The sequence below is a fragment of the Lissotriton helveticus genome, chromosome 1_1 (genome assembly GCF_964261635.1).
Source record: "Lissotriton helveticus chromosome 1_1, aLisHel1.1, whole genome shotgun sequence".
In the NCBI taxonomy this organism is placed as follows: Eukaryota; Metazoa; Chordata; class Amphibia; order Caudata; family Salamandridae; genus Lissotriton; species Lissotriton helveticus.
In genome coordinates, this window is record NC_136057.1 from 1,728,215,032 (window position 1) to 1,728,238,672 (window position 23,641).

Consider the following 23,641-nt stretch of genomic DNA (forward strand, 5'->3'; position numbering starts at 1 on the left):
TACCAGTTGGCGCAGAAACCTCTGGGGTTTACTCCTAAAGCGCATTCTACTAGAGGTAGAGCAGCCACGGCGGCTTACCTGCAGGATGTGCCCATGTCTGAGATTTGTAAAGCGGCGACCTGGAGGTCTGTCCATACATTTACCAGACATTACTGTCTAGATTCTGACACGAGGGCAGATACCCAGGTGGGCCAGGCCTCCCTGAGGAATCTGTTTAACGGCTGAGTTATTTGGCTGTTATGGTTTGGTTGGGTCATGTACTTCTCATTTACCTGCAGGTGGTTGATGGGCTTGCTATTCTATTCAGTGCTTATAACTATTGATGAGGATCCCCTGGAAGAGAAGGATTAGTTACTTACCTGTAATCCTAGTTCTCTTCCAGGGGTATCCTCATCAAAGTCATAAGCAACCCACCCGCCTCCCCAGGTAAATGAGATTTTGGTACTATGTCACTCTTGTGGTTGAGCCCTGTCTTCAGGGTTATGCAAAGAACAACTGACCTAACTGTCACCCCTGAGGCATGATGGGAAGCCCGGGGTCATGGCTGCCTTAAAGGCACGGTGCCAGATTTTCGTTGAAAATGGTTTCATTTTCTATGCTATTGTTTTGCAATGCAGCCTGAGGGCTAACAATGTCTATTTACAAGCAATTTTCAGGATTTATGAGTGGTCTACTCATTAAAACACAAAGTTCAAAGGTTATTTGACCTGAGGTGTTTTTCTTTTGCTTTCTTGCTAATTGCAGTGCATGTATGTGTTTACATTGTTTTTAGCCTCAGTTATGGAGCTGCATTGGTGTGAGAAAAATAATATATGTACATACATATATGTCGAGCGAGATGTATGTGTTTTTTACATATATATTTTTATATTGTTTCCGGGGTCCCGCACATGGGCGGGAATATTCAGTGCTTATGACTTTGATGAGGATACCCCTGGAAGAGAACTAGGATTACAGGTAAGTAACTAATCCCTCTCCCCTTTCCTGTGCAGCAGCTTGCTGCCTCAGTCTTTCAAGAGTTGGACAGTCCTGATGTCCAAGGCAGAGCTCTTCCCTAGAGGATCCTCCTGGGTCTAAGAGTTCAACCTGGTCAGGGTCAAGCTCTATGGGATAAGTTCCCTCTGAGGTGTCCAAGTCCTCTCCCTGAGGAGAGGGGTGCTGATCCTTTCGCTTTACAGAAGCTGGTTCCCCAGTCTTCTTACCTTTCCTCTTGGAAGGTTGGGCCACACTTTCAGGCTCCAACACTTTTTCACCCTGTTTTCTGCTCTGTGCTCTTGTTTTTCCACACACCATCGCAGGGATATCCAGCTTTGCTGCATGGGTTTTCAGTTCAACCTCAGCCCATGATGAGATTTCCAGGTCAGTGCCAAGCAGACATGCCGCTGGTAGCTTTGGAGAGACCACTACCTGTTCCAGGCCAGTAATCTCCTCCCCGTCCCCCCCCCCCCCCACACCCACCCCACCACCACCACCCCACCACCACCACCACCCTGGTCTAATGTCCCCCTAGCCATTGCATGGTTAGTGGTAACACTGTCCGCATTGGTGACTGGGTAAGTCAAGTATTGCTCATGGGAAACCAGTGTATCTCTCACCATAGTGACACTGGCACCTATATTCCTCCGAGCTTCTATCCTAGTTCTATTAATCCAAGGGTATTGTAAGTATTTCGTTAAGTTGGGTGGCCACACAGCTACAGTGCCAAACCCAACTTCCCCTTCTGAAACTAGAACTACTTCAGTGCGCAACCCGATTTGCTCTGGGCACACTGTTGATCCCATCTGGAGGCTTGCTACACTAGGAGTAGCTGTAGTAGGACTAGAAGCCTTATTGTTTGGGCAAGCAGCATCTCCAGTTAAGTGTCAACGTCCTACAGTTGTTACACCAGGCCTTCAAAAGATCAAAGTTCTTTTCCCTGTACTTGTTAGTAGATTGGAAAGAGTTTTGGGACCCACCCCTGTGCAGGTTTTTGGGGCCCTTTTGAAGAATTAGGCTTTTTATCTTGGGTATTCTCACCACCTTTCCCCTGGGGAGGTTTTGTAACACCTTTCTTTTGGGCACCCCCAGTGGTTATTTTTCTCACCCTTGTCTTGACCCAGTGGTCTGCCTTCTTATACAATTCTTAGGGAGAAATTAGACTTGGTCTATCAAATGCTGATGTAACTTTTCATTAGTGCAATTACTTATAATATGTTCTTTAATAAACAGATTGCAAAGTCCTTTGAAATCATGCACAATGTGTCCAGTTAACCAACCATGTAGTGCTTTAACTGAGTAGTCTACGAAGTCAATCCAGGATTTTGTGAGCCCCCCTGAATCTAATTCTGTATTTCTCAGTTGTGACTCTAAATCCCTCAGAGTTCTCTTCATGAGGTCATAATACCCAGCATCTGCCCCAGAAAGGTTCAGGAGTCTGTCTCTGCAGTTACCAGAGAACAGTTCCCAAAAGATAGCCCCCCCAGAGTTAATTCTTCGCCATTCTCATTTCACAAGCCCTCTCCAAGGCTGTGAACCATTTTGTGATATCATCACTCTCCTTATATTTAAGGAAAATCCCTTTGGGGATTTTAGGATCATAAGATTACTCTTTATCCTTATTAAGAATATTGCTGCCACCATTGATGGGTGCTAGCCCCACTTCTGCGCTTTCTCTCTCTTAGACCCAGGAACCTGGTCTCTAGATTGTCTTTTGGTCAGCCTTGCTAAAAGGCTGTCCTCATTGAGGCCGTCAATGTCCTCAGTTGTACCTGATCCACTAGTGTGGGATCTATGTACTGAGAGGTTTACTCTTCAAGTCAAGGGCACTTGGGACCTTTTCGCCCTATGAAGTGGAGGGGGTTGATCTACCTGATCCTCTTCTTCCTCATCTGTTTGTTCTTCACCATTTTCAGATGGGATGGGACCCCATGGTTGTTTTGAATTTTACATAGGGACCTTACCTCCTGGGGGAAAAAGTGAGGGTGAGGTTGAGCTCCTCAACCAAGTCATCTATGCAATTGTGGTTATTTTCACTAACAGCTTGGTTCTTGTTTTGAGACATTGTTAAAAAAAGATTTCTAACCCTAGCTAAAGTGACTTTTAGTTTTCTAAAATTCTAAAGGGACTTAACCAAGGCTCCAATAAGACTTTTAGTAGTTTTGCAAATAATGCCAATTTGAAAAATGTGAATGCTAAAGACAATGTAAGAGTACTGTTGTGTGATCACGTGGTAACCAAGTGGTCCAACAAATGCAAAGTTGTATATCCCACCGCTGGTCCACCAATGTAGGAAGCTGGCTCTGTATATACTACACCAAAGTGAGGTATAGTGTGCACAGTCCAGTGGAACCCCTAAGGTAGGCAGAGGTAAACTTAGATAGCACCTCTCTCTATTTGTGTTAGTGTGGTCGAGCAGTAAGGCAGTATCAGAGGTCAGTGTTAAGCATTTGTTGTACACACTCAGTCAGCAAATGAATTCACACACTCAAAGACTCAACTTCAGACCAATTGTTTGTGTATAAAAATATTTTTGTAGTTATTTTATTTTATAGAAACAAGCACGCCTGGCACTGGTAAGTGGTAAGTACTTTGCATTAAATAAACAGATTGTAACACAGTTTGGATTGCAATTGTAAATGTACTTTGGTTTGATTACCGGAGTGTTACTGATAATACATTGCTTTTCAGAATAGAGACATATACTTTGAATGGGATTTTCAGTAAGATTACAGCTAAGTTACTTCTGGGATTACTTTTCTTACACAGCGTAGTATTCAAAACACGTAAATATAAGGCACATTTCCCTTACAATGCCAATAGCTCAAACTCTTACAATTGCGAGACCTATTGCATTGCAAATGCTTGTTGAGCTCTGAGACGTAGGCAGCAGAAGCCATACAAAGGCAGGGCCGTGACGCCAGGCCGTGCGTTTCAAAAGCAAGAGGTAGGAGGCAGCTGAGGCTAAAACAGACCTCGGTCTTTGAATGCACAGCAAATGTGGCAAAATAAGATCAAGATTTACAGCCCTATTTACAACAGAGCTCTGTAAACCACAAGCACTGGTCTTGACTGCTCTAGATTATAAAGAAATAGTGCTGACAAACTCATGAGTAACAACACTTGTAACATGGGCAGTCATTGACAATGGGCAGAGCTTTTATAGCCCCTATCCTGAATACAGCATGTCTCGCAGAGAGTGCAAGCGCTGCCTAGGCGAGATCTAAAAAGGAAAATAGAAGGAATACAGGAGAGAATTCCGAGCCCAACCACTAGATGGCAGAATAGTGCTGGGCATGTGATTCCAGAAAATTCTTCAAACTGCAAAACTACTCCTAAGAAACCATTTTGTTACAATTAAGTAGCCTTTTTGCAGTTACCCTCTTCCTCTAAGTGTAAACAAGTTGGCTGGCCTACAAACTGTAATGGAGATATAATTATTTTAATCAAACTATTTGTTAGTCTAACAACACGCATGGTTATATGTAAACCCATTGCAAATGTATTTCTTGATCTTTGGGTTTACCATGTTAACTCTGTTTTTCTCCTTTAACAGTGGAATTACTGAACCAGGCCTGCCCAAGACAAGCCCAAAAAGAGGTAAGAGTTATGATTTGGAGTGATAGATACTCTTGTGTAGGGAGCTTGCTGTTCATAAATGTATTATCTTAAAACATTTTAGCCAAACTTAGGGAAGAGAATAATGGGAGGTGATGCTTTGGTTACCTTGGCACGTGTGCTTTCATTGACCATTCAGATGTGACCCTCTCATCTTTTCAAACTACAGTTTTAATGAAGTTCAACGCACATAAAAATGCTCCTCATGCTTGCAGTTTTTGTTAGAAACATAGAGCTGTAGATTGATAGTACAAGGAGTTTAATCAATGTGTACATGTAGCAGTGCACTTCTGCTCGATTATCACCAATAAAGATTTGGAAGGTGTGAGGTTGAAGGTATCCGGCATGCTGAACAAATGTTTCGTGGAAAGTATGAAAGTAGCAAGCTACTGCAGACAGACAATATCTGGAAACCATATGTAAATACGTTTTATACTATTAATCTTTAATTTCTCACCCCATCCATCTACTCACGCTCTTTTCGGCTTGTCTAGTTGATGAGAACAATTTGGATGACGTAAGAAGTCCGCAAGGCAATAGAGACGAAAGTGGCCGTAGTTGGGGCGATGGGCGAAACAGAGAGTCTGAAAGGTGAGCTGTGCTGATGTCTCATGGCATACCACATTCAATTGCCTTCTTTCATCCATCTGTTGCTTGCTTCTTGGTAATTGTACGTTCGATGAAAAGTAACACTTAACACTTTCTTGATTATTCCGGGGATATGCATAATGATGGGCTTAATGATGGGCTGTGCCTTGTTCCTCCATGAACTACTAATAGGGGGATGACGTTTGTCTTATATAAAACTACTTAGATGTATGCTTTACTAGGTCCTCTGGCTTTGTATAGTTCTGCGGCTGTGCAATTTTACGCATAATCATGCATTTGCCACATTTGACACTTAATCGATCTTTGGCTGCATAATTTGCATATTTTACTAGATTTGTTTCTAACACAAAGTGATAGATATTAAAGAAAGCTCCACATGTAGCTCTGGGCAGTTGCTAATCCTTTGCAAAGGTTAGTGCGCTGCCTTTCAGTGCCTAATTGCAGCATTTAGGTGTTAAACTGGTACTAATGAGATTCATCCTTGTCCCGACAGTATTACATTGGTGAAATAACTACATATTGTACCACATCATTTGCCCTTTCTTGCTGCATAATTTAGTAGTTCCTGCTGCAGAATTCCATTTGTCTTGGGTACACATGTAATACCATGAAATGTGAAGGGTCTTGCTGACCTGTTACTTCTAGGCGAATGTGGGGAACCAGCTGAATTATTAGTGAAATAAGTGGTCTTATTAAATGCTGACAAGGGATAGAGGAGGCTTTCTGCATTTCTCTTAGGCAAATTACGCCAACATTTTGAGCTACATGATGGATGAGGGGGAAGGGGGGCATTGATGTCTAATATCTGGAAAACTTGAGTTACTTTTGGTCTTTATTGATAGTATTGGGTGCCGCTTGAAGTCTGATTCTGTGGACATCGGGACTACTCTTCTCCCTGATTGTGAAAACTGTGCTTGGTGCTGGGACCGTTGTGGAGCAGAGGGAACGGGACTGCGAGGCCCACAAGGCAGTGCGTTATAATCACCACGAACACCTGCCGCCTCTTCCCGTGACCCCTCCCTGCCGTGTCTCCTGGCCTGCCCTTTAAATTGCGACTCTCGGCCCCCGCTCCGCGGGTGCCGCCTGAAGTCGGATTCTGTGGACATCGGGACTACTCTTCTCTCTGATTGTGAAAACTGTGCTTGCTGCTGGGACCGTTGTGGAGCAGAGGGAACGGGACTGCGAGGCCCACAGGGCAGTGCGTTATAATCACCACGCACACCTGCCGCCTCTTCCCGTGACCCCTCCATTCCTCCTCCCACTCTATTTAGGGCGGACCTATTACGCATCCGCGGGACGCGCGCGGGACCAAGCGCGGGGCTAAGCCCGGGCCGTTTGAGGCCGTTCGAGAACGGCAGAGACCGGGACTGGGCCACCCCCTTTGCATTCCACTGATTCATCCTTTCTACCAACTGAACCTTGGCACTATGGCTACGAGAGAGACAAGGAGCAAGAGCACCCTAGCTGCTGTGGCCTCTAAAGGTACTCTGGACACCTATTTTGTTAAGGCGGGGTCTCTCCTCATTGACGAAATTACGATTTTGGAAAGGCGAATATCGCAAGAAATAGATTGGGTAAGGCGATCATCCATGGGCACATTAGCGCAGGCTAGGACCCCGGGAAAAAGAATGGAGCGCATAGTCTGACACCGGGGAGAATGGAGCTAGGGGTGCGTCTAACCCACCTGACCTAACCATCTCTACCATACTAACTAATGATATTGACACTAGCGCACCTATAGAGTTGAGCCTACTACCCCTACCCCAGCTCCCTCCTCCCCCCATTAATGTCATTGTCAATTTGGCTAACACAGATGATACTGTTGATACAGCTAGAGGTCCTACGCAGGGGGAAAGAGAAGGAGCCATCCCAAAAAGGAAAAGAGGACCACAAAACCCAGGAGGACGCAAGGCTAAGGTAGCAAAGCATAATCTACCAGTGGAGGGAGTTAACCGGGGATCTGGTAGCAAGGAACAGACTCCCTTGAGGAGAAAGACGCCATTACCCCCGCCAAACCCCGTTCCTGATACACCTCTTTTGACACCTAGCTGCAATGCTACCTCATGTGATGAAGATATTACCCTCGCTGATATCGGCGCTCTCATGAAGTCAATTATAGGCCCCCTGGAAGCGCGTCTAACCAAGATCGAAGCGAGATTAGTGACAATTGAAAAAGCCACGGTCCAATTAGCAGACACTTCTAAAAAGGACAGTACGGCTGCTAAATGTGGGGGGGTGCTCAGGAACAAGAAGCCTGCACCAACGCTACTATCAAAGGAGGTGGTGAAGGAGGTGGTACCGGCTTCCACGCCTTCTCAATCGCAACAACCCGCTCCTCATACAGTATCCCCTCAGCTGACCGATTGTGTTACATCTTCACGTCCCCCTGAAAGGCCAGCTGTAGTTACCCAGGGAGAACAGGGCATTTACACAAAACACAGGGTAGTTAACTTACCGCCGGAGTCGAGTCCATACACGGTGATCCTAGCGGGGGTTCCCGAGCTAAAACCATCTTCAAGAGAACATGTTATGGCTCTCAAAAATGAGGTGGTCAGTTGGCTTTCCATTAATAGGCCCCATCCCCCACGGAATAACGAGTGATGTCCTCATGGTGAGGAGAGTCCCATGGTTAGGTAACACACGTAAATCGATCAATGGGGATTGTGTCCTAATCAACTTTAGGGACCCCTCTACCGTTGCACATATTTGTAGATGGTCCTACCCTGATTCTGGGACATCTATCCAGTCATTACCTCTATCCTTCTACCCACCAGTGATCCATGTGAGTGATGATGAGCGATGGAAGACTACCTATAGGAGGGAGGGAAGTTGGGGTGACAGAGGGAGAGGACCCACATTTCGTCCTGTTGTCCCCCATCCGGTCCATATCCCAACCGTTAATAGGTATAGTACTCTGGATTTGGTCGACTGACAGAGCGAGACTGAGTGGGGGGAGGCAGCAGAGCGACCCAGGGGCGTCGAGGAAAGGGGAGCAACTACTACTAAATTCTGCCCTAACAATTCTTGTGGGCCAGCTAGCTGTGAGGTAAAACATCGTACTAGTGAGGCTCATGCAAATATAGTAGGGACCATCCCCAGTCTGAGTGAAACTTTATATAGACATGGGGAAAGCCTCCCTAGCAACACCCCCTCAATGAACCACCCAGACATGGGCATTCCGCCCCCTCTGACCCCAAACCCCAGACCGCCCATCCTAAATATTCTATCTTGGAATGTGGCTGGCCTGGGGAATAAAATTAATTCTCCGGATTGGAGCTTATTTATAGAGGGCAGGGACATATGTGGCATATGGAGAAGTGTGGCTCAGGGGTTAGAGGCGGCAGACCCGGAAGCTGAGATCGGCCCTGGACCAGGGTTCAATTCCCCGCCTCGGCGGGTCTTGGGCTAAAAATTCCACGGACTCGATAATTCTCGCCCCGGTGCCTCCTCGACTCACGGGTTCACACTCTGCAACTCTGGGCAATAGCTTGCTTAATCTCCACAACGGCCCCTCGCGGCGGGATGCCTGACTTTCACCTTGTGGACACCCTGCCGGGGTTTCTCACAGGGGAATACCAGGACGGGTTCCCTAAGCAAGCGCCAGGATGCCCTTTGGGTGACAGGTTTGCGCTATATAAGTACACCTACATTTACATATGTATGTTCCAAGAAACCTGGGCGAGAGAGGAAGCCTCTCGCCCAGGTTTTGCATCTTACTCTGTCCCTGCAAAGTGGGGGGTAGGGGGCGCCCTTCTGGCGGTCTTGTGACCTGGGTGGCGGTTGATCTGGGGTGCACGGCTGCCGTGCTCCCATTTGGCACTGAGGACATGCTTGGTCTCTTGTTAGAGTGGCCGAACTCGAGTAGACTCGTGGTGATAAATGTCTATTCCAGACCGGTTAGCATCGTGCAGGAGTCACGTACCATTGAGGACCTCTCGGTTGCCCTTAGTGATATTTCCCAGGGCACTCCCCTACTGATTGGAGGGGACCTAAACTGCCACTTCGAACCCCTCCTGGGTTTAGTGGATGGATTTTCCCAGGAGGAGGATGCGCTATGGTCCGTACCTCCAACGGCAGCACCTGCACCCAGAGCTTGGACTCCGTTGGCTGTCCAAATTACTGGGATGACTCTTAAACATGGTGTACGGGCCTGCAACGGACGTACTAACTCTGACATCCCTCCCAAATATACTTACAATAAAATAGGCAGGAAGTCTAGATTAGACTATATTCTAGTCCCAATTTCGTTGTGGTCTCATATTATAGACTTCCGGGTGATGCCTAGGGAGGACAGTGACCACAACGCATTGGAAATAGAATATGCCCACCCAGGCATAGATAATAGAGGGCACGTGATGGATGCCCCTGGGAATGGGTTAGTACTGACGAATGATAGACGGAGAGTTAGGTGGGTGAAGCTTGCGTCTAATCCTGAGAAGGTATCAGGGCTTTATGCCCGGATTATTCCCACACTTGAAAAGGTCTCCACATTAATGGAGCTATCAAGTACATTGGGTATCAACGAGCAGCTGGGGCTGTTGCACGAGGACATGGTTAAGTCTGTGGCTGATGTTTTCTTTACGACAGGAAAGAGTGGTGGCGGTCACTACACCCGCCCCACTTGGTATAATGCTGCATGCCGCAAGGCTAAATCTGATCTGCTGACCTCGATCAAGGAAGGCAGAGACAGAGCCGTGATCAGGGCAAGGAGAAGGGCTTACAAGTCCCTGATCTCACATGCTAAAAGAGAATGGGAGCAAGAGAAATGGGAAAAAACTCACAATTTCACTATCACGTAGGGATTCACGCAAATTCTGGCGTATTGTAAATACGGGGTCTGAAGAGTTAGCCTCGGCAATCGAACCCAACATTTCGGCCAAGGCTTTGCAAGATCATTTCCAGTCTCTCTATGGGGTTGATGAAGGCGCCCTTTACAAACCCTTACCGACTACCAGCACGGTACTAGAGGGGGACCTCTTTACCGAAAAGGAGGTGCGAATAGCCATCGCAGGGCTGATACCTGGCAAAGCGCCTGGTTTGGATGGCTTACCGGGTGACCTATTTAAACAGGAGCCCAATGTATGGGCACCATACCCAATGACGCTATTCAACGCTGTTGTAGGGGGCATGGATGTACCGGGTACTTGGCTGGGCGCAGAGATTGTCCCTATCTACAAGAAGGGGTCGCCTCTGCTCCCAGCCAACTACAGGCCCATCAGCCTCATTGATGTAACTCAGAAAATCTTTGGTAGGCTGATACTCGATCGCCTCCAAAACTGGATTGAGGAATCTGCCATTCTAAGTCCCTATCAGGCCGGATTTAGAAGAGGGGTGTCAACAACGGACCAAATCTTTCGTTTGAACCTCTTGTTCTGGAAGACTGTGACAATCGAGGGCGGCAGCTTGTACACGGTCTTCGTGGACTTGCGAGCAGCCTTTGATTTAGTGCCGATAGAGATTGTCCTGGCGGACCTAGGGATCCCGGCGGATATTTTGTCAATTCTGATGAGACTACACCAGGGGAATTTTGCCCGGGTTAGATGTGGCAGAAGTGGGGCACTCTCAGGCGGTTTCCCCGTTGGCAGGGGGGTAAGACAGGGTTGTGTGCTCGCACCGACCCTGTTCTGCCTCTTTGTCAACGGGGTGATTGACCATTTGAATGGGTTGGTTGACATCGACGCTCCCAAGCTTAATGGCAGCAGGGTGCCCGCTATTATGTTTGCGGATGACACCCTGCTGCTATGTAAGTCTCCAATGGGTATACAACGGGTCCTGGACGGGTTCTCGACCTTTTGTGAGGAACGAGGGTTGGAGATCAATGCCATGAGAACAAAATTTATGATCTTCAACCCTCCCCCCTCAACTCGCCCAAACCCCACCATAGGGCCGCTGAGACTGGAGAGGGTCCTTACCTTTGAATATCTGGGGCTAACCGTCAACCAGAATATGACCTGGGACTCACATTGCACCAAGGCCATCATGAAACTGGTCCAGCTATCGGGTGGCATTTGTAGGATGGCTAGTAGGTCGACTTTTAAGCCTTTTGGTCCCCTTATACATATTTATAAAATGCAGGCAAGAGGGGCCGTCACCTACGGCGGAGAACTGTGGGGCCATGCAGTCACCAAGAAACTGCAGATAAGTGAGAACAACTTTATATGGCAGTTGGCAGCCCTACCACCTGGCACCCCCCTTCTACCGCTGAGACTAGATTTGGGTCTTAGATCCATTAGTGAAGAACTGGGGCTGAAACCCTTAACCTTTTGGCGCAGAATCTGGAGCTCCCCTGGACTATTGAGTTACAGGGTTGAACTCATGGAGATTCTACGTCTACCAAATGCTACCTCGATACCCTGGCTGAGATATATTGGACATACATGTGAGTCTTTAGGTAGGCCGGAATTATGGCATGACCCGGGTAATGCTTGTGGCAGGACCCCACGCAAACTCTTGTCGAGAGTTCTATGAGCAAAAGTTGCTTGCCTCGATTGAGAGTACACACGAGGGGTCTTTAACCAACCTGTTCACTATGTCCAAGGACTCATACCTCCCCGAGCCTGTCCTTGATGGAATCAGCCCCGCCCTGACAAGGAAATTATTTATGCAGTGGCGTTACGGCACTCTCCCCCTTGGGGCCTTCATGGATCGTTGGGGGAAGTCCCAGTCCTCCACACAGTGCCCAGCTTGTCGACATCCTCATGAAAATGATCCACATGTCTTATTTTTCTGCAAAGCATATCAAAGATCCAGGAAATACTGGCTGGTTCCACTATTAAAAAACCTTGGCTTTAGGCTCTATCTCCCAGCCTTCAGAATACTCAAGACAAATTTATCACCCCCTATTGTGTTTGCAGTGGGGAAAATTTTAACAGCTATGTGGTACATTCGCAATCGTTGTATTAAGCTAAATACTAATCAAAGCACTGTCTGATGATTCTTTTTAAATGGATTACACTGTAATTGCCCCTTTTTATAATATGCTTTTGGAATGTTTTAAATACTGTCTACCTGTATTGTTTTTTACTTTTTTTCCAAACTTCGTCTAACTTGATATTTTTTAAATACTTGAAATTGCTGTAATCTTTTGTGATCAATATCGATCGAAATAAAGACCAAAATGATGATGATAGTATTGAGTATAAAAAGCTCAAGTTGTTAGGAGGGCCATTGGAATTGTGGCTTTGTAGCTCCAAATTATGCTGCTGGTTAATCAAATTCTGTGGCAAGTTATGGCAAATTATGTAGCATAGTACAGCACACTCTGTTGTAGTATTTCACTTTAATTTCCATTTTATATTACAATAATACAGACCACTGGCATTTTGTATAGGCAGGCTGGTTTCGAAGGTGGGTGGCGGTGGTAGTTCTTTTTCACTGCTGTCATCTGTCTTGTATGCCCCATGAGCATCTGCAATGAGTCTGAATCTCATCTGAAATATTATTCATGGTTTGACAATATCATTGAGGGAAACCAGCACTATCCTCCTTGCATCATTTCTCCTCAATTAGTCTATGGACCTTAATGTTTTGACTAGTGGTAGTAACATGTCTTTAGGGGGAGTAAGTGTTGGTGGAGGATGGGGGCAGCACCAGGGTGTGGGGGTGCCAGTGGTGGCGTCGGTGGAAGGGAAGCCGCAGAGGACCCTGGCTTCAGCACATCTATGGGAGGCACTGGGAGGGTTCCTGGCAGAACAAAGGGTATGCCCAGGACCGAGGGACAACCCACTGGCAGAGCCCCAAACAGTCCACTGGGCCTAACTGCGCAATAGGGGGAACTGAAGCCCGCTGGAACATCATCATCATTGCGCAGTGGAGTAGAGCTAGTATAGCTCCAGCAACTTTGGTAGTCTAGTGTCTGCTTCATAAAAGGAACCTGTGGCTGTGAGGCCAAAGGAAGCACTGGAGCAAAGATTAGTGTCTGTTGTGCTGAAGAAGCTCCTAAGGTGGAATTATGTCCACTTGCTCCACCTCTGACAATGTATCCACCAAAAGTGCTTTATAGTAAGTAACTTGTTTGTATAGCACAAACAAGACATTGGAACTGCATGGCTTAAAAGCAAAGATAAGGTCAAAAAGTGTTTGTACCGGTAGCTGAGTTCTAATAGTCGATGTGGATTGTTTCAATGCCAGGATGTAGAGATGTCTTCAGATTTCTTTCTAAATTAAAAGCTGGTTGGGGTGGTCAAAAGGCCTATTGTCTTGTTCCCTTTTCCACTTCTTCCCCTTCAGTCTGATAGTGTACTGTCAGGTGTACCAACAGCTGCTGAAGATGGTGAGCAGATCAGTTAGATATGTGGGGATTCTTGTCTGTTTGGCTTTGTAGATGATATTGGCCAACAAGGGGAGCAAGCGAAGTTCTACCAGTGCTGGTGATGTGGTCATATTTCTTCAGGTGATTCCTGTGTAGGAAACCTCAACAGAGGCCATTGAGGCCAATGTGAGGCATTGGAGCAATTCATTGCCACAAACTAGACACATGAGTGTGAGGGCTTGAATATCAGTGTGTTAGTTTTCGGGCAAGTATGGTTGCACTTTCTTTGATGGTGTTGGTACTGTACTTGGCTTTGCTGATGTCTTCAGCTTTCTACGTGTAATGTGGAGAGACTTAAGTAAAATGAGTTATTTTGGGGGATTACATTTTTCTTCCATTTTCTTTCCTGTCTGCGGATGGAGCATTTGTTGCCAGCAAGGTAAATGGAGTACCAAGTGTGAGAAAGTGCCCTCTTTCTGCATGGTTGGCCCCACCTTTTGCTGAATTGATGGGCTTTGACAGAGTGTGCCCTAGGCTCCTGCTAATCAGGTACCCAGGACCTATGTTCTTTCCCTAAAACTGCATTGAAGCCTTAACCCAATTGGCATCTCTGGCCACAGGTCAGCCCCTGGTAAATGGTACCACAGGTACCCAAGGCACTGTGACCAGAGAAGGCCTCTAAGGGCTGCAGCACTTATTGTGCCACCCTTAGAGGTCCTGTACCATTACACTTGCACACTGCCTTTGCAGGCTGCGTGTTTTGGTGCTGAACAAAGAGTCAACCCACTGCCCTGGCATAGGTCAGTCACCCCTCCAGCTGGGATGCACTATACCAGTGGTGAAGGTACAGGTGCATGGGCCCTGTACCCTTACAGTGTCTAAGTCCAGTCTTAGACAGTGTAAGTGCAGTGCTGCCATTAAAAGTATATGGTGCTGGGAGTTTGTCATTACGGATTCCACAGCACCATAAGGGCTACACTGAAAACTGAAGTTTGGTATCAAACGTCTCAGCACATTAAACCCACACTGATGCCAGTGTGGGATTTAATGAAAAATGCACACAGAGGGCATCTTAGAGATGCCCCCTGAAAACTAAGCTACCACTAGTAACCAGGCGAGTGGCTGCTTTCAGCTGCCACCACCAGACCAGTTTCTGGACCACTGGGTGGAGAGCGTGCTACTCTCTGGGACCTGAAACAATGCACATCCTGGGACAAGGTGCGAAGCCTCCTCCACCAGGATGGGCAGGGTTCATGAAGGGGAAGCTTCATGGGCTTGCCGCCTTTGTGAGCTTCCCCAGGCCACTTGCTGCTCTCAGCAACTGGTCCCCACTGGTTCTGACCTCCACTGAGGCAGGAGAAGCTGAGATAAAAACAAGTGAGGATGAGAGGTGTGCCCACCTCTGCCAACTCCGCCCCTCAGGTGGGGGAGGCGAGGTGAAGCACAACTCTCAGTCCACGCCATCTTGCAGATGGTGGGACTCAGCCAACCAGGGACAGGCTCATGCCCCCCTCCCACTGGCGGGTGGCATAATAGGGTGTGTACCCACCCCAGGGAAGGGACCCATTGGTCCCTACCTTTTACCTACCTGTAACACCCCTAAATCTAGAATTTGGGGGCACCGCTGAACCTTGTTTCCTCACACAAGAAACTACAAGAAGGACCGAACTGCCGTGCAGCAGCTAACAAGAAGGTGCCCACTGACTTGGCCCCAGCACTACCGGCCTGTCTCCACCTCAAACCTGCTCCTGCGAAATCCCGGTGTCCTGCAACCAGCAACTTAAAAAACCCTGGAGGACCTGCCTGCCTTCAACCCCAAACACTTTGTCTCCGGTGAACACCGGATTTGTTAATCTGCAACCTCTGGCTCCGGTCGGACACAGCGAAATCCGCCCCACTCTGCACCTGCCGTCCACGGCCCGAGCTCGGGTGGGCAAACACCACGAGGAGATCGCCCTGGCAATCCTGACCCGAGATCTGGCGACCCCTGACCTGCCTGCAGCCTAAATCTGGAAGGTCCTCCCAACCACTATTACGCTACTTTCTTACTACCGACCAATATATGATACACGTTGGGTCACTGATTCATCCTCCCGCTGCCCCCACTCAGTGCTCTCTCTATACTAAAACACTGTTATAAGCCTTCCACACACCCAAAGTGTACCTGAACACCTCTGTAGTGGGATCAATGACTTATGCCGTCTTATATTACTTGTTTACCTGACTGTATATTGATATGTTTTATGTATGTTATTATTATCCTTTCATGTTAGTGACTACTACATTGCTCCCATTACCTCTGTTCATTCCTACTGCCCCTACCCTGTCATTGTGAAGCGCTCTGATATCTGTAAGGATCTTGTTCGCGCTATATAAAACTTTGAATAAATAAATAGAATAAATAAACCATGACCATGAGCTGGTAAGAAGATCCGTCGCTGAAAGGCACCCCGACGCCCCACGGCCTTGGGTGCCCAAACAGACGAAGCCTAACCAACCCCTGGTGGCGCACCCAGAAGACCTTCGTCCCCAAGCCTGCAGCGCCTTTGAAAACCGAAAGTTCCCTATTGAAAACAGCGTGCCCTACGTCAAAAGAGCACCCTGCCGCCCTAGTGCCGCTGAGGGTGTAACAAAAGTGTATCCTTGACCCTGGGGGCCCCTGAGTCTACACCCAGAACCTCAACGTCCGCTACCAAATACTTAACTTTAAACTGATAACACTATTTTCCTCTATTGGATAACATTGACTGTTTTTCTTGGAAAAGTTTCTAAGTGTGGAGTTTGAAAACCTAAAGAAATTCTTTAAAATTGCACTAACAAAAACGATTTTACTTGCCTGTTTACAGGAAATGTCCCATAGTAGTATCCAGATCTACTAATCTGAGTAAGAAAAGTAATCTCAAAAGTAAATTACCTGTAATTTTACTGAAAAACCTATTCAAGTCTATGTGCTGTATTTACAAAGTGTTGTATTTCTCCGATACCATACTGTCTAGTCAAAACAAAGTGCATATACTATTACAAATCCAAACTGTATTACAATTGTATATTTACTGCAAAGTACTTATCACTTATCTGTGCCAGGCTTGCGTGGTTCTAGAAAATAACCTAAAAGAATATTTTTATACAAAAACAATTGGTCTGAAGTTCAGTCTGAGTGTGTGAATTCTGCTGAATGAGTGTGTACAACAAATGCTTAACACTGTCCCCTGATACTGCCTTCCTGCTCGACCACACTAACACAAATGGAGAGTGAGGTGCTCTCTAACTTTACCTCTGCATACCTTTGGGGTTCCAGTGGCCTCTGCACACTATACCTCACTTTGGTATAGTATATACCGAGCCAGCTTCCTACATGTGAGAAAGTGCCATCTTTCTTGCCTTGGTATGCCCCCACTTTTTCTGAACTGCTGATGTGCTTTCACTGAGTGTGCCCTGGGTTCCTGCCAACCAGGTACCCAGGGCCTGTGTTCCTTCCCTAAAACTGTGGGGAAACTAGAAACCCAATTGGCATCTCTAGCCACCTGTCAGCCCCTAGTAATTGGTACCCAGGGCATGGTGACCAGAGAAGGCACCTGAGGGCTGCAGTTCTTATTGTGCCACCCTCAGGGGCCCTGTACCCTGGCACCCACACACTGCCTTTGCAGGCTGAGTGCCTAAGTACAGAACTAAACCAAGTCGACATGGTGCACATCCCTGTGTGCCATGCCCACAGAACCCACTGCCCTAGCATACTTCAGTCACCCCTCTAGCTGGGTGCCCTATGCCAGAGGTGTGGGCACAGGTGCATGAGCCCTGTGCCCCTACAGTACCCATAGCCATTCCTGGGCATTGTAAGTGCAGTGATGCCATTAAGAGTATATGGTTCCGGGAGGTTGTCATTACGAACTCCACAGCACCATAATGGCTACACTGAAGACTGACAAGTTTGGTACCAAACATCTCAGCACATTAAACTCCCACTGATGCCAGTGTGGGATTTAATGTAAAATGCACCAGAGGGCATCTTAGAGATGCCCTCTGAAACCCTAACCTACAATCCACGTCTGGGCTGAGTGGCTGCAGAGGCTGCCATACAGCAGACATGTTGCTGGACCCCTGGGTGGAGAGCACCCGCTCTCCTGGGCCTGCAACAATGCACATCCTGGGCGGGTTGCTATGTCTCCTCCCCCAGGATGGGCAGGGGGAAGCTTCATAGGCATGCCGCCTCTGTGAGCTTCTCCAGACCATTTGCTGTACCCAGCAACTGGCCCCCACCTGTCCTAACCCCCACGCTGGCGGGAAAAACTACATCAGGAAGGGGGATGCCAGACTGTGCCAACCCAACCCATCAGGTGGGGGAGACGAGGTGAAGCACGACCCCGGGCTCCGGCCATCTTGAAGATGGGGAGCCCTGCCCAATCCCAGCTAGGCTCCTGCCCCCCTCCCACAGGAGAGGAGCAGGCTAGGGGGTGTACTCACCCCAGGACAGGGACCAATTGGTCCCTGTCCTTACCCTACCTGTAACACCCCTAAATTCAGTATATATAGTAAATTCAGTCTTCCCTCTCCAACTTCCTTGAAAGTAATAACATCTTACATGACACTCAGTCGGGCTTTCGTGCTAATATGAGCACGGAGACCGCGCTGTTAGAAGTAACAGAGGCTATTAAGGAGGTTCTTGATTTGGGGAGTAAGGCGATGCTGGTGATGTTGAATCTGTCGGCGGCCTTCGACACCGTTCCCCACGGCGGTCTCCTTTTAAGACTCAGGGAGATCGGGCTACGGGGAGCGGTGTTTAGCTGGTTTGAGTCCTTTCTAGCGGACTGCCGCCAAACGGTCTGGGCCCCTCCGTTCTCTGCCGAGGTGCCGCCTTTGGAGGTAGGAGTTCCTCAGGGCTCAATTTTGAGCCCTACTCTTTTTAACATCTATATGGCCCCCTTGGCGGCACTGGCGGAGTCGTATGGTGCCCAGATCGTTTCATATGCGGACGACACCCAGCTTCTTTTTACCTGCAAGAAGGGCTCTAACTTTGATGGTGGGATTATCAGAAGCTGTCTTGGGGCTGTGTTTGATTGGTTCCAGCTCAATAGCCTCAAGTGCAACTCTGATAAATCTGAGGTGCTCTTTTTTGGCTGTCCATCTGACCCTAGGTGGCAGTTTTGGTGGCCTTCAGCCATGTTTCCTCCTTCAGCTGCCTCATCCACGGCCAAGAATCTTGGTGTGCAGATTGACAACGGCCTCACCTTGAAGCCTCAGATTCTTGGTCTAGTAGGGAAATGTTTTGGCCTTCTCAAAATGCTTAGGAAATGTCTTCCTATGCTTTCTCTTGATCACAGGAAAATTACTGTGCAGGCTTTAGTAGGCTCTCGCTTGAATTATGCGAATGTGCTTTATCTCGGCTTGCCGGAATATCTCCTTTCACGTTTGCAAATAGTGCAAAATTCGGCTGCACGAGCCATTTTTGGCCTCCATCGGAGAGCCAGTGCTACTGATCTTCTGAAAACTCTTCACTGGCTCCCAATCCGAAAACGGATTGTTTTCAAGGCGCTTACGCTTGCTTTCAAAGCGCTCCATGATTCCGGGGCCAAATACATCAGGAAACGGCTAGCTTTCTACCAGCCATCCAGATCGCTGAGGTCCGCTTCGCTGGCCTTGGCGTCTGTCCCGGGCATTAGACGAACACGCATTGGAGGTCGCTCTTTCCGACGTTTGGCGCCCCAACTTTGGAATGCTTTGCCAGTTTCCTTGAGAAGGAATATCTGAAAGAAACAGGTTAGTATTAGATTCCTTACCTTAGAATATCCCCAGGCGTCAGTCTGGATCCGGAAACTTTTGCGTAGCAGTACCCCTGCACGTCGGTAGGCGTCGTCTGCAGGCGTCCCTTGCGGCTCCGCGTCCGTCGTCGGCGTCGTGCGCCGTGATGACATCGCTGGAGTATATAGACGCCGCCTCCGCGCGCTGACGTCAGTTCTTCTTTTTTCCGCGCCAGTTAGCGCAGATCCGAGAAGTGCAGTACTCCGGTCTTTTGACCAAAGTTTTTTTGTGAATCTTTGATTCTTGTTACGGTGCTGGTAGGATGCCCGGTTTTAAGAACTGTGACGACTGTGACCGCACGATGTCGGTCACGGATCATCACCGACTCTGCCTTCGGTGTCTGGGCCCCGACCACGCCGTGGACGACTGTCGATTGCCGGGCCCTGACGAGTAAAGCTAGGCGGGAGCGGTCCCGCAAGCTACTCGAGCTGAGGGTGTCGGCCCCACGTCGAGAGCGGTCCCGGTCCGGCCGGAGGTCGAGGGAGCGGTCGAGGGAGTGGTCGCGGAGCCATCACGAGCGCTCCGGAAGTCGTCACCATTCCTCTGGTTCCTCAGGTAGGAGACAAAAGAAGTCGGGGCGTCGTCATCGTACCCCCGACTCCCACCCGACGCTCGCGCGATGTGGCCGGGGGTTCGGGTGGCCGCTGCTCCGCGTGGGTCGCCGGCGCGGCCTGCTCCATACCCTACGGTCCCTGGGCAAGGCGCGTCGCGTGAGGAGATAGAGGAGTTCCTCATGGCCATGAGGGCACTGTCTCCTCCGACGGGGCCTACGGCGCCTTCGGGCCCTGTGCTCCCGTCCGGGGGTCCTAGCGGTTCGGGTGCCCCTGCCTCGACGCCGTCGGGTGCTCCGGCTCCGACGCCGCCGGCGGCCCCGGCGCCGCTGGGACCCTCAGGGTCGACGCCGACTGGTCTACCGGCCTCTCCGGCGCCGATTCCATCGGGGTTGCCCCCGACGCCGCCCCCGCGCGGCGCCGGTGCTCGGGCGCCGGCTCCGGGCGGCGCCGTCCCCATTACCTCTCCGACTCCGGACGCGGAGTCGGACCGGCGTCGTCCGACGCCGAGTCCGACGCCGATGGGGCCTGTGGACCCCGAGGAGCCGGTCTACATTGTTGACTCCGAATATGGGGAAGATGTAGAATACGGAGAGGTTTGGGAGGGGTCTGAGGACCCTCTGTCACGCGAGTGTCAGTACAATGTGGACTGGACAGGTGATTTGGGTGACGCCAGTGGTCTGGACGACTCTCCTAACCCTGGTTTTGTCGCGCCTCCTACTGTGGCTTCGGAGGCTGGGGCTGCTTATTCAGTGGTGTTGATGAGGGCTGCCAAGGCCTTGCACCTTGAGCTCCCCGTCGCGGTCGTGAGGCCTAACATCCTCACTGAGGTCTTAAAACCGCAGTCATGCCCACAGGAGCCACTGCTGCCGTTCAACGAAGCCTTGACAGACGTTCTTTTGGGCACGTGGTCCAGGCCCGCATCAGGTTCGCCTGTTGATAGGAACGTGGCCAGACGCCACCGTCCGTGTCCGGACGACCCAAAGTTCCTGTCCACCGATCCCACCCCTGAGAGTCTGGTGATCCAGGCCTCGACTTCCCAGACCGCATTCCCGTCAGCCCCGCCCGACCGGGAATCTAAGAGGTACGACCAGTATGGTAAGAAGGTCTTCTCGTCCCTGAGTTTGGGACTGCGGTCTTGCAACACCGCATGCCTCTTGGGCCGCTACACCCACTCTCTGTGGGATACGGTCGCGGAGTTGCTGCCTGAATGCCCGCAGGAGGTGCGAGCAAAGCTCGGCAAGGCTATGATTGAAGGCCGAGATGCAGCAAGATACTCCATCAGGTGTGGTCTTGATACGACCGACTCGCTGGGCAGAGCGATGTCCACGACGGTGGCGATTCGTCGCCACGCCTGGCTGAGATCCGCCAACTTTTCGGCAGATGTCCAAAATACCTTGATGGACATGCCGTTCGATGGCAGTCGCCTGTTTGGCGACAAGGCGGACCACGCGCTGGAACGCTTCAAGGACTCCAGGGTCACGGCCAAGTCCTTGGGTCTCTCGACCCAGCGCCAGCAAACGGGTTCGTTTCGCTCCTTTCGTGGCCAAGGAAGGGGCAGTCTCACACGTGCTGCCAGCCATGCGCCGCAGAACACTTCTCAACGCGGTGGCAACCGTGGAGGCGGTCGGGGAAAACGGCGAGGTCAGACCACACCTCCCCCCGCAGCATCGGCCTCTAAATCCTCCTAGTCCGTGCTTTCAGGCCCATGTGACGCCAGTGGGTGGCAGGGTTCGCCATCACCTCTCCCGCTGGCGCACTATCACATCGGACAGGTGGGTGCTGCAGCTCGTCCGAAGGGGCTACTCCCTCCCCTTCGAGACCACTCCTCCAGCCATGCCACCACAGAACCACCGTGTGTCGGGGGACCACTTGACACTTCTGCAGAAGGAAGTTACGGCCCTCTTGGCCAAGGGGGCCATCCAGCGCGTTCCTGGGCCAGAAGTAGGGTGTGGTTGTTATTCCCACTACTTTCTGGTGCCCAAGAAGGACAATGGGGGCCTACGTCCTATCTTGGATCTACGGAACGTCAACGGCTTCCTCCGGAAGGAGAAGTTCAAGATGTTGACTTTGGCTCAGGTCTTGGCTGCTCTAGACCAGCAAAACTGGATGGTAGCGTTGGACTTGCAGGATGCATATTTTCACATCCCCGTCCTGCCGGCCCACCGGCGTTACCTACGGTTCACGGTAGGCCACGAGCACTTTCAGTTTATCGTGCTCCCCTTCGGCCTTACCAGCGCCCCACGGGCGTTCACAAAGGTGATGGCGGTGGTCGCGGCTCATCTGCGCAGGCTTGGGGTTTCAGTCTTCCCCTACCTGGACGATATGTTGTTGAAGGCGGGCTCGCCCCAGACAGTCGTCCACCACCTTCAGATGACTGCAGACCTCCTGCACGAGCTGGGGTTTTCCATCAATGTGCCGAAATCACACCTGTGTCCCTCTCAAAAGCTCCTTTTCATCGGAGCGGTTCTCGACTCGGCGCAGTTTCGGGTTTATCCTCCGGAACGGCGAGTCCGGGATATACAGGCCTTGATTCCCATCTTTCAGCCGCTATCCCGGGTTTCGGTCAGGTTGACGCTGCGGCTGCTGGGGCTGATGGCTTCCTGCATCCTTCTGGTGCATCACGCCCGGTGGCGGATGCGGGCTCTGCAGTGGGACCTGAAGTTTCAGTGGGCCCAGCATCAGGGCAACTTGTCCGACCATGTCTTGATCTCGGAGGGCACTGCGAGACAACTGCAGTGGTGGCTTACGGACCGCGATTGGGTCAGAGGCAGATCCCTTTCCCTTCCCCAACCGGAGCACGTAGTTGTGACGGACGCGTCCCTCCAGGGCTGGGGAGGCCACTTTGGAGAGGCGGAGATCAGAGGCATCTGGTCTCCGGCGGAGTCCCGGCTCCATATCAACATGTTGGAGCTGCGGGCGATTCGCCTAGCACTGAAGGCATTCTTCCCCTTTGTCAACGGGAGTGTAGTGCAGGTGTTCACGGACAACACCACCGCCATGTGGTACTGCAACAAGCAGGGCGGAGTGGGGTCGTGGACCCTTTGCCAGGAGGCGCTGCGTCTCTGGCAATGGCTGGAACATCAGAGCGTGACTCTGACGGTTCAACACCTGGCAGGTTCTCTGAACGCCAGGGCGGACTAACTCAGCCGTCGGTGCTCGGTGGATCACGAATGGCGTCTGAACTCGGACGTGGCGAGAGGCCTCTTTCTGCAATGGGGAGAGCCTTGGTTAGATCTATTCGCCACAGAAGAGAACGCGCAATGTCATCAGTTCTGCGCGTTGGAGTTTCCAAGACGGCACTCGCACGGCGACGCCTTTCGGCGCGAGTGGAGCTGCCGTCTGTTGTACGCCTTTCCGCCTATACCACTTCTGCCCAGAGTGCTGAAGATCAGGCGCGACCGGGCCCAAGTTATCCTTGTGCCTCCGGACTGGGCTGGAAGGTACTGGTATCCCGAGCTACTCAGCATGTCAGTCGGTCCCTCGATCCGCCTGCCCCTTCAGGAGGACCTTCTGTCGCAGCAGCAGGGGATGGTCCTCCACCCGAACCTGTCCAGTCTCCACCTCCATGCGTGGAGATTGAGCGGCGACAGTTGAGGCCATTTGACTTGCCTCCTGAAGTTTGTGATGTGATTCTGGCAGCCAGGCGTCCCTCCACAAAGTCGGTATACGCCTGCCGGTGGAACAGATTTGTGGCATGGTGCACAGCAAAGGCTGTGAACCCTCTTTCTGCCCCTCTCTCCGAGGTTCTCCTCTTTCTTCTCTCTCTTGCCCAGCAGGGCTCTGCTCTGGGCACTATCAAGGGCTACCTTTCTGCCCTTTCGGCCTTTCTAAGGCTGCC

The 23,641-nt window shown here is 50.2% G+C and overlaps 1 protein-coding gene across 2 annotated transcripts in view; it reads left to right on the forward strand.

Moving 5' to 3' along the window:
- EIF4B (eukaryotic translation initiation factor 4B) overlaps positions 1-23,641 on the forward strand; it is a 521,766-nt gene that overhangs the window by 487,328 nt on the left and 10,797 nt on the right. For both annotated transcript variants that reach the window (XM_078689169.1, XM_078689170.1), the window contains exons 12-13: positions 4,532-4,575; positions 5,088-5,184. In XM_078689169.1, the coding sequence (XP_078545295.1) occupies positions 4,532-4,575; positions 5,088-5,184 (141 nt within the window). The remainder of the gene's footprint in view (positions 1-4,531; positions 4,576-5,087; positions 5,185-23,641) is intronic.